Source organism: Dipodomys ordii, unplaced genomic scaffold, assembly GCF_000151885.1.
Source record: "Dipodomys ordii isolate 6190 unplaced genomic scaffold, Dord_2.0 Scaffold151, whole genome shotgun sequence".
Lineage (NCBI taxonomy): Eukaryota > Metazoa > Chordata > Mammalia > Rodentia > Heteromyidae > Dipodomys > Dipodomys ordii.
The window spans coordinates 2,607,834-2,630,286 of NW_012267367.1; the positions used below are offsets into that span (position 1 = coordinate 2,607,834).

The 22,453-nt window shown below is 39.9% G+C and overlaps 1 protein-coding gene across 1 annotated transcript in view; it reads left to right on the forward strand.

The window, feature by feature from the left end:
* The window catches only part of Sntb1 (syntrophin, beta 1 (dystrophin-associated protein A1, 59kDa, basic component 1)), a 264,000-nt gene that overhangs the window by 229,884 nt on the left and 11,663 nt on the right, over positions 1-22,453 (forward strand). Inside the window, 1 exon segment of the mRNA XM_013032210.1 lies at positions 1,512-1,651. Within this exon segment, the coding sequence (XP_012887664.1) occupies positions 1,512-1,651 (140 nt within the window).

Below are 22,453 nucleotides of genomic sequence, written 5' to 3' on the forward strand. Positions count from 1 at the left end.
GTTCTCAGACTCAAGCAGAGCTTACAAAACCCTCCCTTGGCTGCACTACGCTGCACATCTCTACTTTGATCATTCATTTTATCATTATCATCATTATTATTATTTTGAAGGTATTGGGGGTTGAATTCAGGGCCTCTTTCTCACTAAGCACTTACCCCTTGAACCACATTGTTACCCTTGAGGGGGTTTTTGCTGGTTATTTTTGAGATAGTATCTTACAACTTTTTCTATTTGAGCTGGCCTGAGACTATGATCTCCTCATTCTTAGCCTCCTCAGCAGCTAGGATAAGAGGTGTGAGCTACCCAGCACCCAGCTCATAACCACTTATTGGCATACCAGGAAATAATAGTAATGGCTTTTTATACAAAAGCCGTATTACACACATGCTTCTACCTCAATACAAATTCCACTGTTGCCCTTACAGTGTGAGAATGAGAATGGAAACTGGATTTAATTGCTTACATTATGTGCTTAGCTTGCTATTTAGTTTAATTCTGAATGGATATTGAGTTGTGGCTAGTTATTGAAGGATTGTTTTCATTGAATGAAGTACCCACATCAGAAAAGACTATCTTCACTTCATCTAGAGCAATGCTTCATCTTTAATGAGCACATGCATCAGCCAAAGATCCTGATAAAATACACATTCCAATGGACCAGGTCTGGATGGGCCTGAGAAACTGCATTTCTAGCAGTCCCCTAGATAACACTGATGAGACTAGAACACGGTCCGTGTTCTGTCCATTTTCTGAGAAGCCAGGTTAGAGTATTTGGGTTTTCCAAGCCAATCTTCAGTATTAATCTGGATGCCCAGGGTTCAAACAGGAAGCCAGGGACCTTCTTAGATGAAATAGTATTTGTGGAACTCGGGAAGATCAACACTAGAGAAATAAGATGAAGATGAAGCATAAGATAAAAGATTATTTTCACAGTTCTCAAGATGGGAAGGCATGTCAATGTGTATCAGGTCTGATCATCCAACTGCTCAGCTTTTCCCATCACTGCTTGTTCATTTGGGGCTTTGAGCTGAAGAATTTTGTTTTTATACTAACAAGAGATGCTGAGATGGTGACTGTATCACAGGGACAACTAAAAAGCAGAAGAATGAAGAGGCTGTGATTGTCTCACACCTATGGAGACATTTGTCTCCACCGTAGATTTTTTTAGTGCCTTTGGTTATTTATTCAGAAATGTTCATAATTAAAAAATGTACTTTACTAGAGAATGAGTTGAGAGTTTTGATTCCCCTAAACATTTGCCTCCCACGGTGAAATCAGTGCTGACTGGCAGGTGAGAACAGAGACAGATGTGCAGCAGCTGGGCTGCCTCTTGGCTGTACTGACTGTACTGATCAGAATTGGACTTCTTCCCTTTCCATTTTGATGATAGAGCAACCTGGTCCAAAAGATATTCATAATGGGGGTCTTCTGGTGGAGGGATGCCAACTGCTCTTCTCAAACCTCTCTGTTCTCTGACTGGTATTTGACTGTTCTCTGCTTTCTGTTTTCAGGTGCCAGGCGAGAGTGAGAAACAGTGGAAACCAGCCCTGGTTGTTCTGACTGAGAAAGACCTCTTAATCTATGACAGCATGCCGAGGAGAAAGGAAACCTGGTTCAGTCCAGTTCACTCATACCCTCTTCTTGCCACCAGGTAGCCATATCCTTGTGTTTGGGAATGCCTTGTTTACACATGGAAACTATTTGAATCCGTTGTAATCATTTCCACATATTATGTATTATGGCCTACTATTAGAGCAGGAACTAAAAGCTCCTTAAGAACAGAGCCAGCCAGGAGCTGGTGGCTCATCCCTGTAATCCTAGCTACTTAGGAGGCTGAGATCTGAGGATTGTGGTTCGAAGCTAGCCCAGGCAGAAACATCCCCATGAGACTCTTATCTTCAATTAACTACTCAAAAACTGAACATGGACATGTGGCTCAAGGTGGTAGAGCACTAGCCTTGAGGACAAGAGATCAGAGACAGTGCCCAGGTCCTGATTTCAAATCTCTCAATCACAAAATAAACAAAGCTAGTCATTTACTGGCATATTCCTGTTATTCTAGTTGTTCAGTAGGCTGAGATCTGAGAATATTGCTTCAAAGCCAGGCCAAGTAGAAAAACATCTCTCTCTCTCCCTCCCCCACTCACCCCCCTCACCTTCCTTCTCTTCCTCTCTCTCTCTCTCTCTCTCTCTCTCTCTCATACACACACACACACACACACACACACACACACACACACACACACACACACAGCAAGGATGCCAAGAACAGAAGACAGATGGGGAAAGGATAGTCCCTTCAATAAGTGTTGCTGGGTAAATTAGATATCTGTATGCAAAAGAATGAAATTAAACTTTTCTCTTAAACCACACACAAAAGTCAACTCAAAATAGATTAAAGGCATGCGTAAACACAAAACTTGAAACCATAAAACTGTTAGAAGAAAACACAGGGACAAAGCATTTGACTTTGGCCTTGGCAATAGTCTCTTGAAAAATATACAAAAAGCACACAATAAAAGTAAAAATAGATTTTCAAAATAAAGGAGGAGGTAACAATGCTCGCTATGAAATGTGCTCATTACCCTGCTCATGTAACTATAACCCCTCTGAACATTTTTACAATTAAAAAAAAGTAAAAATAGATAACTGAAATAGCATCAAAGCTTCTGCATGAAGGAAACTATTGACAAAATGAAAATACAGCCAAGGCTGGGGTGGGGAGGGGGAGATAAGATAAGATTTTCAAAACACCTATCTACATCTATCTGATAAAGTTTAATATCCAAAACATATGGATGCCTTGCAAATCAATAATAGCAGATTGACTTAAAAATGAACGCGATGCAGTGGCTCACACTCATAATCCCAACTCCCGGAGTCAGAGAGTTAGAGGACTATGACTTAAGGCCAATCTAGATAAAAAGTTAGATAGATCGAATAATAACAAATATACCTAATGTTGTAGCACAGCCTATAATGCCAGGTACATGGAAGCTAACCCCAGGGGAAAAGTGTGAAGTTCTATCTGAAAAATAACTAAAGCAAGAAAGGGCTAGGGACTAGCATATTTGCCTACACCCACAAGGTTCTGTGTTCCAACCCCACTACCAACACTAAAAAAAGGAGGCACTAACAATCAATGTGTTTGGATATATGTCTGCTTTTAGGTTAAGTGGTATTTGTTTTATTATGTTGGGTTCTCCAGCATTTGGTGCATACATATTTAGAACTGTTATATCCTCCTGTAATAGAGATCTCTTGATTATTTATGTAATGTCACTAATTTTAATTTGAAGTCTTTTTAACTAATATTAATATTGCTACTCTGGCTTGTTTATGAGAGCCATTTACTTGAAAGATTTTATTCCAGCCTTTCACTTTGAGAATGTGTTTGTTTTTGTTGGCGAGATGTGTCTCTTCTAGATAGGAGATGAATGCATCTTGCTTTTGGATCCAACTAGTAAATGTATGTTATTTAATTGGAGCATTAATCCATTGATACTGAGAGTTATGACTGAGAAGTGTTTGGTAACTCCTGCCATGTTATCCACCTGCTTAGAGGCTGAGTTTCATCTTTTCTTACTATATTTACTAGGTTCTTTGGTGAGGGGTATTTTCTCTGACAATATCTTGTTTGTCTTTAAGTATTTTCTGTAGTGCTGGTTTGGTGGAGAGCAACTGTTTCAATTTTTCTGTGTTACGGAAAGTTTTTATTTGTCCTTTGGTTGTGGAGGAGAGCTTTTCTGGGTACATTATTCTTGGTTGGTAGTTGTTTTCCTTTAAGGTGTGGCATATACCAATTCAGGCTCCACTTGCTTTCATAGTCTTGGCTGAGAAATCTATAGTTGTTCTGACTGGTTTTCCTTTATAAGTAATCAATCTTTCCTCTGTGACAGCTTTAAGGAGCCTTTCCTTAGTCTCTATTGATCCTGTGTGGATTACAGTGTGGTGATGAGATATTCTTTTCTGGTTTAGTCTGTTTGGTATTCTAAAGGTCTCTTATATCTCGATGGGTCTATCTTTTTGGATATTTGGGAAGTTCTCTGCTAGAATTTTGTTAAGTGGTTCCTTTTCCTTTAGTTGTCCTTCAGTAGTACTTTAAGAACTATCAGTCTTAAATTAGGTCTTCTTTTTAAGTCCTGAAATTTTGTAAGCTCATGTCTTGTTTCTTGAAATTGTTCTAGATAATTATCTCCTCTTTATTATATGTAATCTGTCTTCTAAGTCATCTATTCTTCTGTCAAGACCCTCTACTTTGTTTTATATTTCTCTGCCTTTTAATTGGTCTTTTTAAAATTATTTCTTTTTATTGATATTTTTCTTTTAGGTCTTGTGTGGACTTCTTTACTTTCTTGATCTGTTTATCTGTTTCTTCTCTCAAATCTTTTAGCTGGGCACATAGTTTTTCATTCAACTCCCTTTCCTTCTCTTGGAATTCATTTAGCTTTCTGTTTGTAGACTCCATGAATTCTTCTGTGAGTCTTTGATGAGTCTCACTATGCTCACAAACTGCCTTGGGTGGGCTTTCTATTTTCTCATTAGTCATATTTATCAGCAGTGTTTTTAAGGCATCTTCTAGATCCTACATTATCTCCTCTATTGCCTTACTTCTGTGAGAAGTAAGCTTCCTTGAGTTGCCACTTATGTTGTAATTCTATGGTTTGTTTTGCCCATTTGGAAAACCTTTTAGCATTAATTTTTTTTTGAGGGGGAACTGCATTCTTCCTAGTAGGTTCTCCCTAACAGGTTCTGGTTCTTGATTGATTAGCCAGCCAGCATTTTGATATTCTGTTACCATTTGCTTATCTGGGGTCAGGTATTCTTGAGACCACTAAGTATTAGGTTAGTGGTTAGTTCTGTTGAGATGCTGTGATGTTAACAACTGTCATAGTTTCAGAATATCCGAACAATGACGTAGATAAGTAATGCTATTACAGGAACAAAACCCTATAAACACCATCATCTGGTTACTCTCTTTTATCTTTTATCAAAAGCTGGGCCATCCAGGGTCTCACCTGTAATCTTGTAAGGAGACTGAGATCTAAGGATCATGGTCCAAAGCCAGCCACGACACCCAACAGTTAATCCCAGGAGACTCTTATCTCCAGTTAATCACCAGAAAGCCAGAAGTTGAGACAGAGCTCACCTTCAACAGCATTGAGCACAAAAGCTCAGTGACAGTGCTGAGGAACTGAATTCAAGCCTCAGGACCAGCACCAAAAAAAAAAATTAAAGGTAACAATCATTGGCAAAAATTGTGTAGGAAAAGAGAACTCCTGTACACTACTGTAGAGAAAGTAAGATGGTGCAACTATTGTGGAAAACAGTGTGAAAATTTGTCTAAAAAATGAAAAATAGTACTATTATCTGAGCTAGCAATCTCACTTCTAGGCTTGTATCCAAAGGTGTCCAATTAGACTCCCAAAGACATATATCTATACTTTCATAATCACTGCTGTGTTATTCAGAGTGGCCAAGTTAGGTAACATGGTCATAAAGACTTGGATTCTTGTTCCCTTCGTTGAAAGCCTGAAAAGAAAATGAATCAAACAAAAATGGAATCAAACTGAGTCTTACTTTCAAATTGCTGACAGCTAAAGACCTGGATTCTCTTAGCAGCTCTTTCTTTGTGTGCTTTAAGACAGTAACTGTCTTCACTCCATGTATGTCACTGTGACTTTACTTAGATGCTAGACAGGATAGCATAATATTTGTGTCCTTCTTGCATGGTGTCTAACAACATTGCCATTAGATATCTGTTGAAGAAATCACTGAACAACATGGAATAAACTATATGAGGAGTTTGATTCCAAAGTTTACCCTGTATTTACAGCAGAGTATACTTAGGTTTGGGGCATTTGCTTGAATAAGAAGTATACCCAAACTACACAGTGTTCTCATCCTACAAGGACATAAAATAATGGTGCAGTTGCAGTGAAAAGAATGAGACCTAAAAGAACAAGAGATAACAGAAATTAAAATGGCAACAGTGAATAGAGTTGAAATTCCTTAATATCCTTTTGCCCTGCAAGTCATGATTGATGATGGAGTTGAGCAAAGTTGGCTTGCAGAGGAAAATTATTGGCCTTAAAGATGAATGAAATAGGTTTACAATGTATAGGAGCCAGATCTAGATTGCTTTTTAAAAATAGTTTAATTTTTGAGCCTTTTAAGCAAGCTTCAAAATACTTACTAAGCCCAATGATTACTATAACCAGCTCTCAATGGCCAGAATCTAAACATCTGAAAACATTCACATGAATCAGGCTATGCTTTGGGGCTCATTCAAATTCAGCCCATGTATGACTTTCTGCAAGTTTCATGCACAGCTCTCCTCCATAATCACTAATATCCAGATTCCAAAAACTTCCCACAAATAAAACCAAAGAAAGATGAGCCCACAGTCACTATATTTTAAGAACTAAGGCAATTGGACTCATGCCTCCTGGAATAATTTTCAGGAATAAAAATTGAAATAAAGTCATGTTTCTAAGTAGCACTTAGTCAACATGAAAATCAAATGAACTCTGTTCATCCAAAGTTTTCTCCTCCCAGTTTCTGAACAGGCAGACCAAAAGAGACTGCTTTCCCATTTATGAATTCTTTGTTCAACATTCCTAACTCATATATGATGCACCAGGGGGTATAACTTGGATAAGAGATAAAGAGGCATTAAAATTCCAGACTTGAGCATTACAATGTTAAACTGTTCTGGAAGAAATGAGAGCAAAGACAACAAAAAAATAGCAACTTCCATCTTGAGAGGGGCTAAGGAGTCTTCTTGCAGTGGAAGTCATGTTTGAAGCCTCAGTTGGAATACACTAGAGTAACAAGGATGCGACATAGAAAGAGTAATGCTATCTAAGTAATGCCATCTAAAGTGTTTAAAGAAGTCAGACAGGTTTATTTTTCTGGAGCTGGGTGTCCTTGGTCTCTTTCCTAAAGGCTGCTCTATATAAGGTCCCTTTACTCTTCTCCCTTACAGTGTGCCCAACTCCGATTGATTGAGGGGTGAGCATGTGCTAAGGGAATCTTGTGATTGGCTCCCTATCTCTGTATATGTATTCCTGAGTCATCTTACCTCCCTCATTCATCTCAGTCAGCCTGTTGACAGTGTTGGCACTGGTCCTAGCTGTCATCTTCTACCCCTCGAGAGGAGTATGAACTTTGCAGGAAGAGGATAAACAGCTACACAGAGCTCCTGCTTCATATGATGCTGTATCACCCAGTTAGAACACTAGATCCGGCCATAAAGACTGAAGACAGGTAGATTGGTTGTTAGCCAAACACTTCACACTTGACACAGTTACCTCCTACAATTCTTTTATCTATTCTGCAAGGCCTGTGTTAGTATGGGACCTTAGAGAATCATAACCTGAAGTTTAGAAGAGTTAAGAAATGGACCCATGTCGCATAGCTGGTCACTCTGAGTCTGAGGTGACTTGCATAGCTGGGCTTTGCTGTGGCATGAGGAATGGAGAGAAGGCTCTCTGCTATTATGCTCTTTTATCTCCTTACAAGCTAAACTAGGCAGGAACATTAGGAGATTTGGGAGTTGGTAAGAGTCATGAACATGATTTATCTTTGGAGTAAAATAACAAAAATCTCAAGGGCTGAGTCCAGAGAATGATCATTATTTTATGGTCAGAAAGAAAACAGGTAAGAATAAAGCCAGATTTCTGTGACTGCCCAAAGAACTCAAATACAGGAGGGAACAGTTGTTCTGAAGGAGTGCCTTATTTATTTATTTATTACCACTACTGAGGCTTGAACTCAGAACCTTATGCTCTCACTCAGCTTTTTCAACTTTTGCTAGTCATGGCTGACACTCTACCACTGAGCTATGCTTTCACTCCTGGCTTCTTACTAGTTAATTGGAGAAATGAATCTCTCCATTTATGTGCCTGGGAAAATTTCAAACTGTGATCCTCTAATTTCAGCCTGTTGAGTAGCTAAGATTACAAGCATGAGCCACTTGAGCCACTTAGGAGTTACATTTTTCTCCGTTATTCTATAGTATCATAAATCTCAGCAGTGTGACTTTGAACCCTGAGAAAGACCTAGGGCACAGGTTCTGCTTCAGTCTGGTTCTGCAGAGATGAAAGAGGACATGAGGACTCAGATGGACAGGAGTTCTTGCTCCCAGCACAAACTTGAAAGGCTGGAGGGAAAGGCTGGGCAAGGATGAGAACAAGGGACTAAGTGATTGTTCCTCCTAGACCTGTGCTCCCTACCATCAGAGCCATACTTAAGTGAACAAAATATATGTAAGATTAACAAGTCAGTTTTTCCACCCCACTCACTCCATTTCAAGTGTTTGTTAGTTGTTTATGCCTAGTGGCTGCCATTTTGGACAGCTCAGATCCTGGATGGAACTGGTAAAAACAGCTAGTTCCCCGATATCCACATTATAATAATAAAGAGTTGGGACTGTTCCTGTAGGCATGATGACCTCTGGACAGTGAGCTGTAGCTCCTATTCAACCAGGAGAATTTGACTTACTCGTGATGTCCAGTGTGCTAAGTTGTGATGTTTGAGAAGTTAGGGAAACTCAATGCACTTCTGGCCTTAAGGATTTTCAAAATATATTTGGGTTACCAAGACAAAATTCAGTCATTCAGCTGAGTAGGTTTATAAATGACTACTTTGCAATTTGTCCCCACTCAGGCAGGTTAGTGAGTTTTTACAGGGCATAGCAGTCTTCCACATGTTAAGGGCACCAGATGAATGTCAACATGAAGTCTGTCAGGCTGTCTGCACAAATAGGCTTAGCAGCTCCAGTGGCTCAAGGACAGAGCTAAAGAAAATACTAAGTGCCAGGTACTGATAGTTCATGCTGATAATCCAAAATACTTACGAGGCTGACATCTTGAGATCAAGGTTCAAAGCCAGCCTGTATCGAAAAGTTCATGAGACTCTTCTCTCCAATTAACCAGCACAAACCAGAAGTAGATTTTGGCTCAAGTGATAGAACACCATCCTTGAGTGAAAAAAAAATGATAATGTGAAGCCTTGAGTTCACACCCCAGTACTGGCACAAAAAATAAATACATAAAAGAAGGTAACAAGTCACAGCCATTAAAAGCAAAGTCTCCAGAAAGAGAGAAGGGTGGGTTTCCAGAAACAACAAATGGGCCCTTACTTCAGAACTTTGAATGAGGCACTATAAATATCTGTTACAGGCTCAGAGGCAACAGATATGCCAGGTTAGAACTGCAAACAAAGCACACAAATAGTGCAGCACTATATACCTGTATCTGATGTGGATATGGAAAAGGGAAACCCCTTTAAGGCATAACTGTGGTCCATCAAAATGGAAGACTCAGCATAGAGACCAATGTGGCACAAAAGCTAAAGCATAGCCAGTTGTAATACCTCTTTCCTCAACTCATTGCCTTCTTCTTAAAATATCCAGCTTAGCCACTGAACTGCAAAATGGAACTTGTCGTATATGTATACCAGCCCCACAACCAATGATAAAATTATGCCCATAGTTATTACTGTGAACCCTTGCTGGCAGGCTGTGAAGCAGAGGATGTACAAAGTGTTCGATGTCACCTATTCATTCTTACTTCATCCCTTCCAGCTAGCAGGTAACTTGCTCCCTGTTCCCTGAGCAGCAGCCTGGAAACATTAGAGGTAGGAGATCGCACCCTACTCTTTCTCTCACTAGAATGATGCTTAACCCCAGGCTAATCTCTCTCCCTCCCTTCTTCTGGGCCATCATCTGTTAAGTGCGCTTAGTTGTCTACCAAGCCCACAGAAAATGTGCTTTGGTGAAATAGGTTTTTAATAGACCTTTCAGGTTGGGTGTTATGGTTCATTGGTCATGGTCAGCTCTTTCAAGATGTACCACCCAGGAAAAAAAAAAAAAAGATTCCTTTCTTCCTATGTAACACTGCTACAATGAGATGGCTCCTATTAGCAGCTTCAAGCTGGGCTTCCAAATGAGTTGTGGAAAGTAGGTCCCCTCCCCAAATTGACTGAAGCTCTTTGGTCTTTTCTTGAAAAGCTGGCTCTCTGGGGTAGAAGGCTAGCTGAGGCTCTTGCTTTCCATCAAAGGATTAATTCTGGAAGTGGTAGAAGGGAAACTGAAGTAAAGCAGAGGTTACCCCAGCACTTTCCTCAACCGTTTCCCCTATCGCTTATCCAAGTACATTTACTTCCTCTGTGTTCCATACACTCATATTCTTTTACAGGAGTCTTTGGACATATAAGCTGTCCACTCAGGGTTTTTTTAATTGTTGCTTACTGCTAGAGAAGTGAACCTTTGTCTGTTTAAAAAGTTATTTAAAAAATCATAATATGTACTAATCTTGTCTATGTCTTAATTTTTATTAGCAAATATGGAACTATGTGTTTCAAGTTTTATTATAGGTTATCTACTAATTAACCATCCTGGGTGACATTATCAAGAAAGCCATGATAATACCATTTGCAAAATAAGACTAAGATGGCAATAAACCAGTGGCTAGCTCCTATGGGGCCTAGATCAAAGCCAAGTCGATTCTATTAGAGGGTTATAAAAATGTTCCCAGTTTCAGAACAACCAAATGTTTATTAAGATTCATGCTCTCAGGCCCTGGCCTTGTTTTGGATAAGTAGACTAGACTCAGGAGACAGAAGTGTTTTCAACAAGCATCAGGCTAATATACTCACAGTTACATGATGAATGGGAGGTTCTATTCCTGTTTCACAAATAAGTAAACTGAGGAACTAAGAAGTTAAGTCATTTAGACCAAGTTGTATACTACTAATGACAACTAGGAAATTCTGATTACACCTTCTGTTTTCTCTTTTGCTATTCTTTGCAGCCTCAAGAACCTGTCCTTTCTTCTTAGAGTTTAAATAGCTCTAAGAATTTTGCAAATGTATCATAAATCTCTTCTTACTAGAACTCAGTCATGCAATTTTGCTCACTCCTGTCATTTAACAATAAAAAAACACAGCTACCCCAGGTGTCACCACGAGGTGAGACAGAGGGAGTTTGGTGTCAGCAGTGGAAGTGCCTACCCATGGCTTCAATGAGTGGTTATCAAAGTGTGGTCTTCAACCTTTCAATATGGGTATTTGTTAATTGCATATATGTCTAGCCTAACAGCAAGCCAATAGAACCAGGAACTCTTGGAACGAGGCCCAGTCTCACTATGACTTAATAAGCCCTGTAGATATTTCAGAAGCACGCTGTAGTTCGGAAACCACTGGATTGGAAGCCTGTGCCCTGCAGTCTCCCTGTTCCCGGGATCCTTGGCTATGTGGGAAGTCCTGTGGTGACATTCTGCTTTTTTCCTTGAGGCTCTTAGCGCTGTTTTACCTCAAGCTGGGATGGCCCCTGACGGTTCAACTCAAAATACTGAGGGCATGACTTGGTTCTAGGTCCTCAGTATCAGCAGCAGCTTCTAGAACACGGCATCTTCCTGCCCTTCCTTTTCATTTAACATGATCTTTTGGTATTTTGCATTCTTCCATGGTTTCATGATAATGGCTATATAGGATTTCATGGCCTCAATGCCTCTTCCAGGATAGAAGTTCTAGAAACTTACTACCTGGCTCTAAATTTCACCTCTGCTCCTTACAAGCTTTGGAACCTGGGGCAAATTGTATTTGCCTCATTTTTTTATTTTGCCTATTTTTTTGTCTCAGATCACACATATATAATATACAGATAATTCCTGATTGAATCATGATATTAGTATCACACTATGTTTAGTCCTTAGGGTAGTGACTGACATATGATAAAGGCCAAATAAATTTAGTTGCTATTAATCTTACTTTTTAACCTTTTCTCTATTTGGAAATTTGTAAGTACATTTGCTGTATTTTTTAAACATCTGTGTTAAATTTGGGATCAACTAAAATCCAAACATGGTCATTAGCATGCCTTTTAAGAAATCTTTTGATTACCAGCACTTAGCAAAATCAGGATAATGGAAAACTATCGTATCTACTGAGAGGAAGGAGAAAAGTACATTCATGTTTTGTTCAGTCAAGGCCTGGTTTCTAGTCTTTCTGACCATGATATGTCCATACTGCCTGATCTCCTTTTCCTTTTCTGAAAAAAAATTGACTAAACACTTATGGTAGGGTAATAATGAAAATTAAAATATGAAGATGGTATCAGTCAGTCAAAACAAAGCAGAGACTGAATATCTCTTATCCAAAATGCTTAAGACTAGAAAATTTTCAGATTGTGGACTTTTTATGTATACATATCTATGTATAAATATGTATAAATACACACACACACACACACACACACACACACACATACACACATACATTTTCAGAGGGGAAAAGTGAGCAAGATGTACAAGCAACACAACTTTATGATGTAGGTTTCTTTTTCACTTGTGGTCATATAGGTTCTCAAAGAATTTGGAATTTTGAAGCATTTCAGATTTTAGATGTTTGTATTAGGGATGCTGAATCTGTACTACAGACTTAGACAACAGAAGTTTAATTGTAAAGTCTGAAAGGGTAAGGTGCCAATATGGTCAGTTGCTGATGGGAACCCTCTTGGTTGATGGGAACCCTCTTGGTTGTATACCACCTCCATCTTTCAGTGTCTTTCACTTGGCTTCTTTTTGTGCATTCCTGGAAAGAGTACAAGTTCTCTGGTGCCTCTTTATCTGAGGGCACTAAACCTGTGAAATTAGAGGCCCATTCTAAGGACCACGTTTACCTTCACTAAATCCTTAGAAGCCCTGTCTCCAAATATAGTCACACTGGGCTGAAGTCTTCAACATGTGAATTTGGGATAGGGATACAACCATTCAGCCCAATTTTACCTTGCTCATAGTAATGATATATATACAGCTTTCTATAGCATAACGCCTGACACATCACAGGACAGGGCTATAGCCAGACTTTTTCCTTCCCTTAGCATTGCTGAGAAGCTTAGTTTGGAATGTCAAAGTCAATCTCTTCCTTCACACAAGAGAGATTGGCTGGGACTAAAGCCAGTAGGAAACAGTTTTCTTCTAACTTGAATTACTTCCATAGGCAGTTTGTGGTCGAATTGTTTGTTTGGGTTTTTATTCAAGGCCCAGGAACATCTAATTTCTGTTTTTCTGGAAGATGAAAATTTGATTGGGTTTCATAGCAGTGGTACCAGAAATGCTTACAACATGTTCTTGGCACTGAACACCATGCGGATAAGTTTGCGACCAGTCATCTCTCCTCCTGACACACTTCAAGGGTGCCTCTGTTCATTGGTGCTACAATTCCTAACAGCACACTCAAGAAGTTTGCAAATGTGCTGGTATTTTAGATAGTCTCAACCCTCAGCTTTTTATGAGTCCTTGGGAAAACATTTTTTGCTTAGCCAAAGTTTATTTGGTATTACTGAACATCTTTTAAGCAACAACAACAACAAAAGGTTCACTTGCCCATTTGGAGAAAGAGTATTGGGATTTTCTTTGTCATTACTGTCATAACTAGGACTTTCAATGGGCCTACAGAGAGTGAGGATTAAGGTCATAATATTTGTGAAATTCTAGAGAGGGTTGAACTCATAAATTCTAAGTGCCCAGTCCTATTTGTCTCTGGCCCTGGTATTTGGCCAAAACTTCCAGAATTCAGAGTTTGCAAAGAGAATGAAGCTTCTCCTGGTTTGCTAGCCTCCAAAAAATGGGGGGGGGGGTCAAAGGGTGCATGTAACTGAAAAGAAAACTAATGAATATGCACTTCTTTATTTTCCTGCCACCTGGGAGCCAAGGACATCGATTTGCTACCAAATAGGTTAGATAATCTTTTTTTTGGGGGGGGAGGGGGTTCGGGTCATGGGGCCTGAGCTCTGGGCTGGGCGCTGTCCCTCCACTCTTCAGCTCAAGGCTAGCGCTCTACCACTTGAGCCACAGCGCCATTTCCAGCTTTTTTCTTTTTGCTTATGGGGTGCTGAGGAATCGAACCCAGGGCTTCATGCATGCCAGGCAAGCGCTCTACCACTGAGCCACCTTCCCAGCCTCTAGATAATCTTTAGTGCCTAAGGAACTAACCTGTTTATAATGCTAATAGCAGTTGCAGTCTCCCCTCTCAGCCAACCCATTTACACATTGTGCCATTTGTACCTAGTGTGCTGATTGGGTATCACATCTATCCTCCTCTACTTCTGTAAACTCTCTGATTATACATAAGAAATAATCCAAATGGGGAGATCCATGGACTTTGAAATTCTGGTAAACCAGGCATTGAATTTGAGAGCTCTATGTACAACATGATCTTGGGCAAAATTTCATTCTCTCATAATCCAAGTCTCTTCACTTGAATGATGAGATAATTTTTGGTAGGTTCTACTTCGTATAGTTTCTTATCATTGATAGCATTGGTTGAAACAATAGAAGAATGTTAGGCATAAGAATTTGTCATACTAAATTAAGTGATTGGTAGATGTTATCCATTTTCAGATCAGAGGAAATAATTGAAGTCAAAATATGAATGACTGATAATGTGACATAGTTGACTCTAGAGGAAACACTTCATTTCCTCCAAGAGGTCTGGTGTTTCAAGGTCTCTGAGGTAAAATAACTGAAGGAGAGTTGTTGGGCAGTGTGGAAGGAGAGGGGAATGTAGTCAGGGAGACAGATACCTTCATTAGCAGAACAAAGCTAACACTAATGTCACTTGTACAGCAGATAGGTAGCCTGTGAGTGGCTTCTTCCTTCAGGCAAGCATGTTTAGTTCCATTTAAGATAGAATTTTTAACTTTTATTTTATTGTAGAAATGCCGTACAGTGGGGTTACAATTACATGAGTAAGGCAATGAGTACATTGCTTGTTGAGTATGGTTACCCCTACTTTGTTGTTCTCCCATTATTCTTTCCCTCCCCCACCCTTTTCACTCCCCCCCCAAAAATGTGAAGTACATTTCCAACATAATGTCTTGTATCATTGTTGCAATGGGGCATCCTGTGTCCTTGTTTCAGTGTTTTGTTATTCCCCTTCCCCAGGCCCCCAAATTAAATAAATGTATATACAAGATGCAGGGTACCAAAATCAAGTACAGTGACAACAGGGGATATACCATAGGGAGAAGACCATACAAGAGAGACATTAAGAGTCTGCCATTAACCCCAACATTGTTGTGGACAGAAATTGTGTTCCAGTGGTGGAGAATTCTTTTAGGAAACAAAAGGTAGGAGAGACAGAAAACCAGCTTAGTGGAAGAATTAGTTGTTCAGGTTACTCACTCATGTTTCATCCTCTCCGGTGCCCGTGTCAAGCACTTACGTCATTCATAACAGTAAAGCAGACTTTGCTTTAGTAATTACTACCATCCATGGAGATGTTGACAAAGGTCGCTGGACTACATGTTCTGTACACTCCATGGCACCAAATTAAAGCATACATGGGACAAGAGGATGTGTGGGAGATAATCAGAAATTCCAAAGAATGTGTTTTAGATTTACAGCTCTTAGCCAGGCACCTGTGGCTCACACTAGCTACTGGGGAGGCTGAGATCTAAAGACAGTGGATCAAAGCCAGTCTAACAGAAAAGTCATCTCCAATTAACCAGCAATTAACCCCTGAAAGAAGATGGAGGTGTAGCACAAGTGGTAGAGCAACAACTTTGAGTGAAAATGCCAAATGATCAAAAGGCCTTGAGTTCAAATCCCAGTCCCAACTCCCATGCAAAATAATTGTATAATTATAGCAGTGCTATATAGCATAAAAATTGTTAACTTGAAAGATAAAATTTCCCAAGACTTTGAATTATCATGAGATGAAAATATCCATTAGATTTCTCATCTCATTTAGCTCTGGAGAAGGGGAAAGAAGAGCAGATAAAGAATCCTATGACTGACCCACAGTCAACACTTTACTTTTCCTGTCCCTTATCTTATCCCTCTCTACCCAATGACCTGGAGTGTGACCCCCGTGTCTAGTGTGATAAAGGAACTTTGGACTCTGCAGGTATATTAATCTGGGCTCAAATTCTGAACTTTGTGGTATGCTGGGCAGCTAGTATACTACTTTAAACCATGGCTTCATTTTTCAGTGGAGCTCTGAATACTATTTCCAGTCACTGAGACCAGGAGAATACGTATATGCAGCTTCAGCCACTCTCTTCCCCTTATTGCCCTACTGCTGGCAGCTGGCTGTGGATGGTCATGAGACTATGGGTAAAGGAGTAAAGGACAGTCACTTGTATTCACCATCCATCCACTTGTCAAGAATGAGCTCTAAAGCTGGGCTCTGGTGGCTTGCGTCTGTAATTCTATATACTCAAGAAGCTGTGATCTGAGGATCACAGTTCAAAACCAGCCTGGGCAGGGAAGTTTTAAACTCTTATTTGCAATTAATCACCAAAAATCTAGAAGTGGAGCTGTGTCTCAAGTGATAGAGAACTAGTCTTGAGTAATAAAGCTAAAGGACAGTGCCCAGGCCTTGAGATGAAACCCCATTACAAGCACGCGTGTGTGCGTACATGTGCGCGCGCGCACACACACACACACACACACACAGGTCTATGTCTTCGGGCTGCTTGCTTTTTTGTATGAACTTGGTCTTTGTTATAGTCAATATCCTTCAAGAATGACAACTTTCTGAAGGATGGGGCTTTACTTGACTCTCACCTCTCTATTCAGGGAAAGACATTTAAAAACTAGACATGAGACAATTGATCAGCTATTGGGAAGAGCAGTCCCTAAACAGGTCCTCCCACCTGACAGTTTGGTACTTTTATTGATTCTTTGTCCTTCCATTCTTTCCTAGAGTGTCTACTTACTGCTGGGCTCTATTGAGTAGCAAGTAGATAAAAGCATTTGAGATCATCAGACCATTTAAAGCATGCAACTAGTGCTTTTCCTCTCTCCTCTCTTTTCTTTTCCTTTTTCCTTTCCTTTCTCTCCCTCCCTTCCCTCCTCCTCTTTCCGTTTTCCTTTCCTTCTGTGTTTCTACTGTAGCATCTGCTGGGAGATGGTAATTACAGCAATTAAGTAAAATGAGGATGTAATATTGCTTAGCAACCCAGTTACCTAATATGTGATTTTCCTAATTTGGCTGGATCTGTGTACTGCAACTGTTGTTGCTTTAATTAAGGATATTAATAATAATGTTTTGTATGCAACATTTTATGCAATATTCTCTTAACACCTATCTAGAATTAAATTAGTACATAAGAATCCCTTGTGAGGCAAGATTTTTTTTTGGTTTGTTTGTTTTTCCAAAAAGCAATCCGGTTAGCTAGAATCCATATCTGAGACCCCCAGAAACATCCAGTTCAGTATGTCAGTTGTTGGGTAGCGAGAGAAACAATTGTCTTGGCTTACTGTAAGAATGAATGTCTCTATTACAAGTTAATCTAAGTCTGGAACTTGAAATAGCCTTGCAAACAATATGAGCTTCATGGACTTCACCACTGGGGGCATTTGAAGTAACTTCAAGACATTTTATCCTTCCTTTTTATCTACATAGGAGCCCATTTCTATGCATCTCTGAATCCACCCATTGAAAGTGAAATTGTAATGACTTCCACTTTTCTCAGAAAAGTCAACATCTGTCCCTTCCCCCACAAAAAGCTTAAGCAGTGAGTTAGTACTAAAAACCACGGTTGTTGAAAGTAGATTTACAGGAAGAAGCAGCAAATGGTGGTTGGGCTGTTCTCATGAAATATTTTCACCCTAGCTACTTTTCTTTTTTGTACTGGCACTGGAGCTTGAACTCCCTTGTGCTCTGGCTTGACTTTTTCTGCCCCAGGCTGGCACTCTATCACTTGAGCCACACCTTCACTTCTAGGATTTTGCTAGTTAATTTGGGATAAGAGTCTCATGGACTTTTTTGCCTCAATCCTCAAGTCTCAGCCTCCTGAGCAGCTGAATTGTAGGTGTAAACTTGGTTCATCCTAGTTACCATTTTTTGTTTTTGCTTTTTCTCAGTCATGGGGCTTGAACTCAGGGCCTGGGCACTGTCCCTGAGCTCTTTCACTCAAGGCTAGTGCTCTACCACTTGAGCCACAGCGCCACTTCTGGTTTTCTGGTAGTGAATTAGAGGTTAGAGTCTCATGGGCTCTCCTGCCTGGACTGGCTTTGAGCCATGATCTTGGCCTTCTAAGTAGCTAGGATTACAGGCATGAACTACCAGCACCAGGCCTGGTTACCTTTTAAGGTCACCTTTTTTAAAAATGGCTGGAGACATGGATCCAGAGTTAGAATGCTTGCTTGCATGAGTCTCTGCGTTCTGAAGAAAACAAAATTACTTTTTTGTAGACTAATCTGGAAATTAGTATTCATTGGCTATAAACGCCAAGTCTTTAGATTGCTATCAGCTTCTATGCTTTGTGTGGTTGAGGGGCTGAGGGAGAAGAGGAGTAATCAATCACTAATCACAAGCTTCTTATACAGTCCTCTTCTTTGTATTCTAGCTCCTCATTTACCCATTCATGTAACAACTGTTTGCTGAGTGCCACAGTGTGCCTGGAACTGTTGTAGAAGTTACAGATATAGCAGGAATTCTGAACTTACATCCTAATGATAGCAAATGGTTATATTGTAATCTATCCTGTGTTCACCACTATTCTGTGCAATGTTCCAGTATTACTTTATTTAACTCTCACAGTGTCACGAGGTAGGCAGATTATTATTATCCTCTGTTTGGAGTTAAGGAAACTGAGCTATGGGGTGTTTTAGAAACATGCCAAAGTTAGTGAGAAGCGGAGCTGGGATTTGAATCCAGGTGTCACACTGACTTCTCTACCTCTTTATACCAATGGCGCCACACTCTTGGCCCACTCTCAACCATGATGTGACCCCATTCATGTTTTTCATTTATTCACACTCCTAGCCATTAAGAAATGTCAAATGTTGCTAGTGCTTTTGGCTTTGCTTGCAACCATGAGAATGTACAACTGCATTTTGCATTTGGTAACCAAGGAACAAAGCATGTCGTTGGGTTTCTTCAGCAGTTTCAGATAGAACTTGGAAACTGGGTATAAATGGTGGCTTGAAAGTTTGTCCCAGGGTGCCAATATTTTTTCCATGGCTCAGTAAAGAAGTTGTCTTCCTTTGGGGGACAGTATTTTCTTAGTTGCTGTGGTTTAGTAAGAGACAGATGGTCATATTTTAATGGATACACAAATAGCTTAAAATGTAAAAATAATCGAAAGATAAATAATAGCTATTTCAGAATCCCCCTGAGACCACAACTCAGTACATATCTTTGGGAAGAATCTCGGGAGGAATGTAAAAAGGCTGTTTCTGATAGAATGGGGAGTGGGAAATATCCCAGGCAGAGATTTTAGCTCTACCTTTTTTAAATGTCCACTGTGATGATTTGCAAGATCTTAATGTCCACTGACATACACTTGGCTGCCTTGTTCCCAAATGTGATCTACAAATGCAGAGCTCATTAGGAAGCCCTTCCATTGCTCCAAACTTTTGAAGCAATGCAACATAACACCATTGTGGTCTATGTGTAATTTCCTTAGTAAAAATCAAGCTTGAAAATGTAAAAGAATTTGGAAAAAGCATGCACCTGTACAGTTCTACCACCAACATTTATGGAACACCTACCAGGTGTCAGGTAGAGTGCTAGAGAAGAGGGAATCCGTCATAGAGATGATCAAGGTGTACCTTAAAGGAGAGAGCAATCTAAAGCAGGAGTCATTATGAAACAGTGAAGTAAAGAGATTAATAATGACACTTGGGGACCCAAAGGAGGATCTTAAACCTGAGATGGTGATATGGTTAGTTTCTCAACTCCATGTGAGCTCAGATTCTGGTCAACAAGATTATTTTCCCCCCAATTTTCTCATCCAGCAGCTGCCATCTTGAACTCATGGTCAACACCCGTTACAAAGTGAGTGTTCTACACCTGTTTGCCACAGCTGGGGCACTTTCAACTGTGCTGGAGGTGTTCCTACCTCATCCAGCCTTTGCTTCCGCACTTCCACAGGTATCTCCAAAGGATGCTCCTCCTGAAGTAATTCTGAGTACCTTGCTGTTTTGGCCATTGTCATCTCACATTGCTTTTGTGCAGAACCGTATTCCCAATATCAGCATTTACCTTTGTAAAGGCTTAATGCATTGGAAAACATTAGTCAGAGAGGCCAAAAGTGATCATGATACAAAATAATTAAGAAGCCCTTGCTTAAAGTGTGGTACCAGGGATCAGATGTATTTCAGGTGCGATCTGATCGGTGCAGTGAACACAGGATAACTACCTGCTTAATTGTAGTAATGTACCTGTATTTACATTAGATTGTTGGCACCTTGGGGTTGAGTTAGCCATTGACTAAATTTCCAGTGGTGCTTTTCTACCGTATCTCCCTTATTATTATTTTATTGTTGTTTGTTAGCTGCAGCGCTTAACTACCTTGCATCCTGACTCATTAATATTCTTCTCACTGTAGGACAACTACAGATTAGGTGTCTATGTCCTCGAAAACTTCTTAAAAGTCACTAAAATGTTTAGCAGGACAGGCCCCTATCCTTAAATAAATTAAACCATGAAGTCTGTAGTCATTTAGCAAAGTAAACTTTGCACCAATACTTTCTTTTTTAAAAGTCCAATATGGATATTGAAGGAAATGTTGTTCAATATGTTCTTTCTGAATGATCAAGATTTTCTAGTAATCTTGTTTCTGACTGAAGTTGTTTAAAACGAGTAAACCATACAGCCTTCCGTGAATTACTATTTCTTCTTTTCCAAAACCAAAAATGAACATTTAAAAAGAAATTCATTGCAGATTCTTGGCTATGAAATAGGTTAGGAAATCTATTTTATTCTGTGTTTTGAAAATTTGAATATAAAGTCCACTTTTCTAATCTTCTGACTTCTCTTAATCTCCCTGGTTTCCCTGAAGCCCACTGAGTATCCTTGTACAATATGTAAGTCCTTCTAGGTAAGGGCGTAATTCATTTGAAGCAGCCCAGGGCTCACCTAGAAATGTCACTTTCTTCTGGACTTCCTTGTACATTACTCAAATTCAAGTAAGTCTCACTGTTAGCTCAAGATCCATGTTAGCTGTGAATAGTCAGAGAGAGAGAGAAATGATTTCTACTTTCTGGTAGGCCTTATTTCCAAACATATTGTTATTGGGTAATAATGGCTTCCAATATATGCATTGGAGAGGGATATTGTTCCATCCATAGCCTTTATTAAGTTCCAAAATATTGGTGAGAAATATCAGCTGGTGGGTGGCGCATTTCTTTATTGACTGGTGGAGTAAGTGAGTCTGTCACTCGGGAATGTTCACCTGGAAGGGAGGGAGAGGGTCTCATCAGGGAAGGGAGCTCCTCTGTGGCTCTTCAGAACACTCCCATATCCAACAGGATCCTACCACTGTATCCCACAGATCACTGTGCCTCTCATGTTTTCTGTACTGGAGAACTAAAGGTTAGTACAAAGGATTAATGAGGGCACTGGTGTGGGTTTCGTTTTCTATGGATCAGTTAACTTGGAGCTGGGCTGCTCCATTGCCACAGACTACCGCTGCTGTGTCCTTCCCTGGACATGGACAGTTTAGAACAACCCAGACACGAATAAATACAGAAAAGTATAGAACAGCTTGCTACTCCAATATGAATCAGATTAAAACAAACAACAGATGAAACACTCAGGATGTGCTGGGGCACAATATGCATGATTTCAGTGCGGTGGAAGTCCTGTTTTTTGTTTTTGCCAGTCCCAGGGCTTGAACTCAGGGCCACTGTCCCTGAGGTTTTTTTTTTTTTTTTGCTTAAGGCTAGCACTCTACCACTTGAGCCACAGTGCCACTTCCGGCTTTCTGTACTGAGGAATTGAACCCAGGGATTCATGCGTGCTGGGCAACAATCTACCACTATGCCACATTCCCAGCCCAGAAGACCTGATTTTAAAAATGGAAAGGTTTAGGTGTAATGCTATTTCAGTCAGTTCTCTCTCTCTCTCTCTCTCTCTCTCTCTCTCTCTCTCTCTCTCTCTCTTTCTCTCTCTCTCTCCCTCTTTCAGTTTAAAGGTAACATTTAAGTTTTGTAATACATGTTTCTTCAACAAAAGTTTAATTGAAAAGTGAAAGAAATTAAATCATCTATGAAATTGCTCAACATTTTAATGGTTTTGTTCCCAAGCTCTTCTTTTACATAGTTAAGTTACCTATTCAGAAGTCTACTCTAGATTCGTATTTATTCTTCACATAGTAAGTTATCAAATAATATTTTGCACCGTACTGGGGCTTTAACTAAGCATTGTCCCTCAACTTTTTTTTTCTCGAAGTTGCTGCTCTACTGCTTGAGCCACGCTTCACTTCTGGCTTTTTGGTGGCTAATTGGACATAAGAATCTCACATAGACTTTTCTGCTGGGCTGGCTTCAAACTGTTATCCTCAGATTTTCGTCTCCTGGGTAGCTAGGATGACAGATATGAGTTACAGGCACAAGGCAATACAAAAAATTTTTTTAATTATAAATCTACATGTCTACAAGTCACTTGGTTTCAATCTGGATTAAGTATCTTGTTGTTACCAATATACACA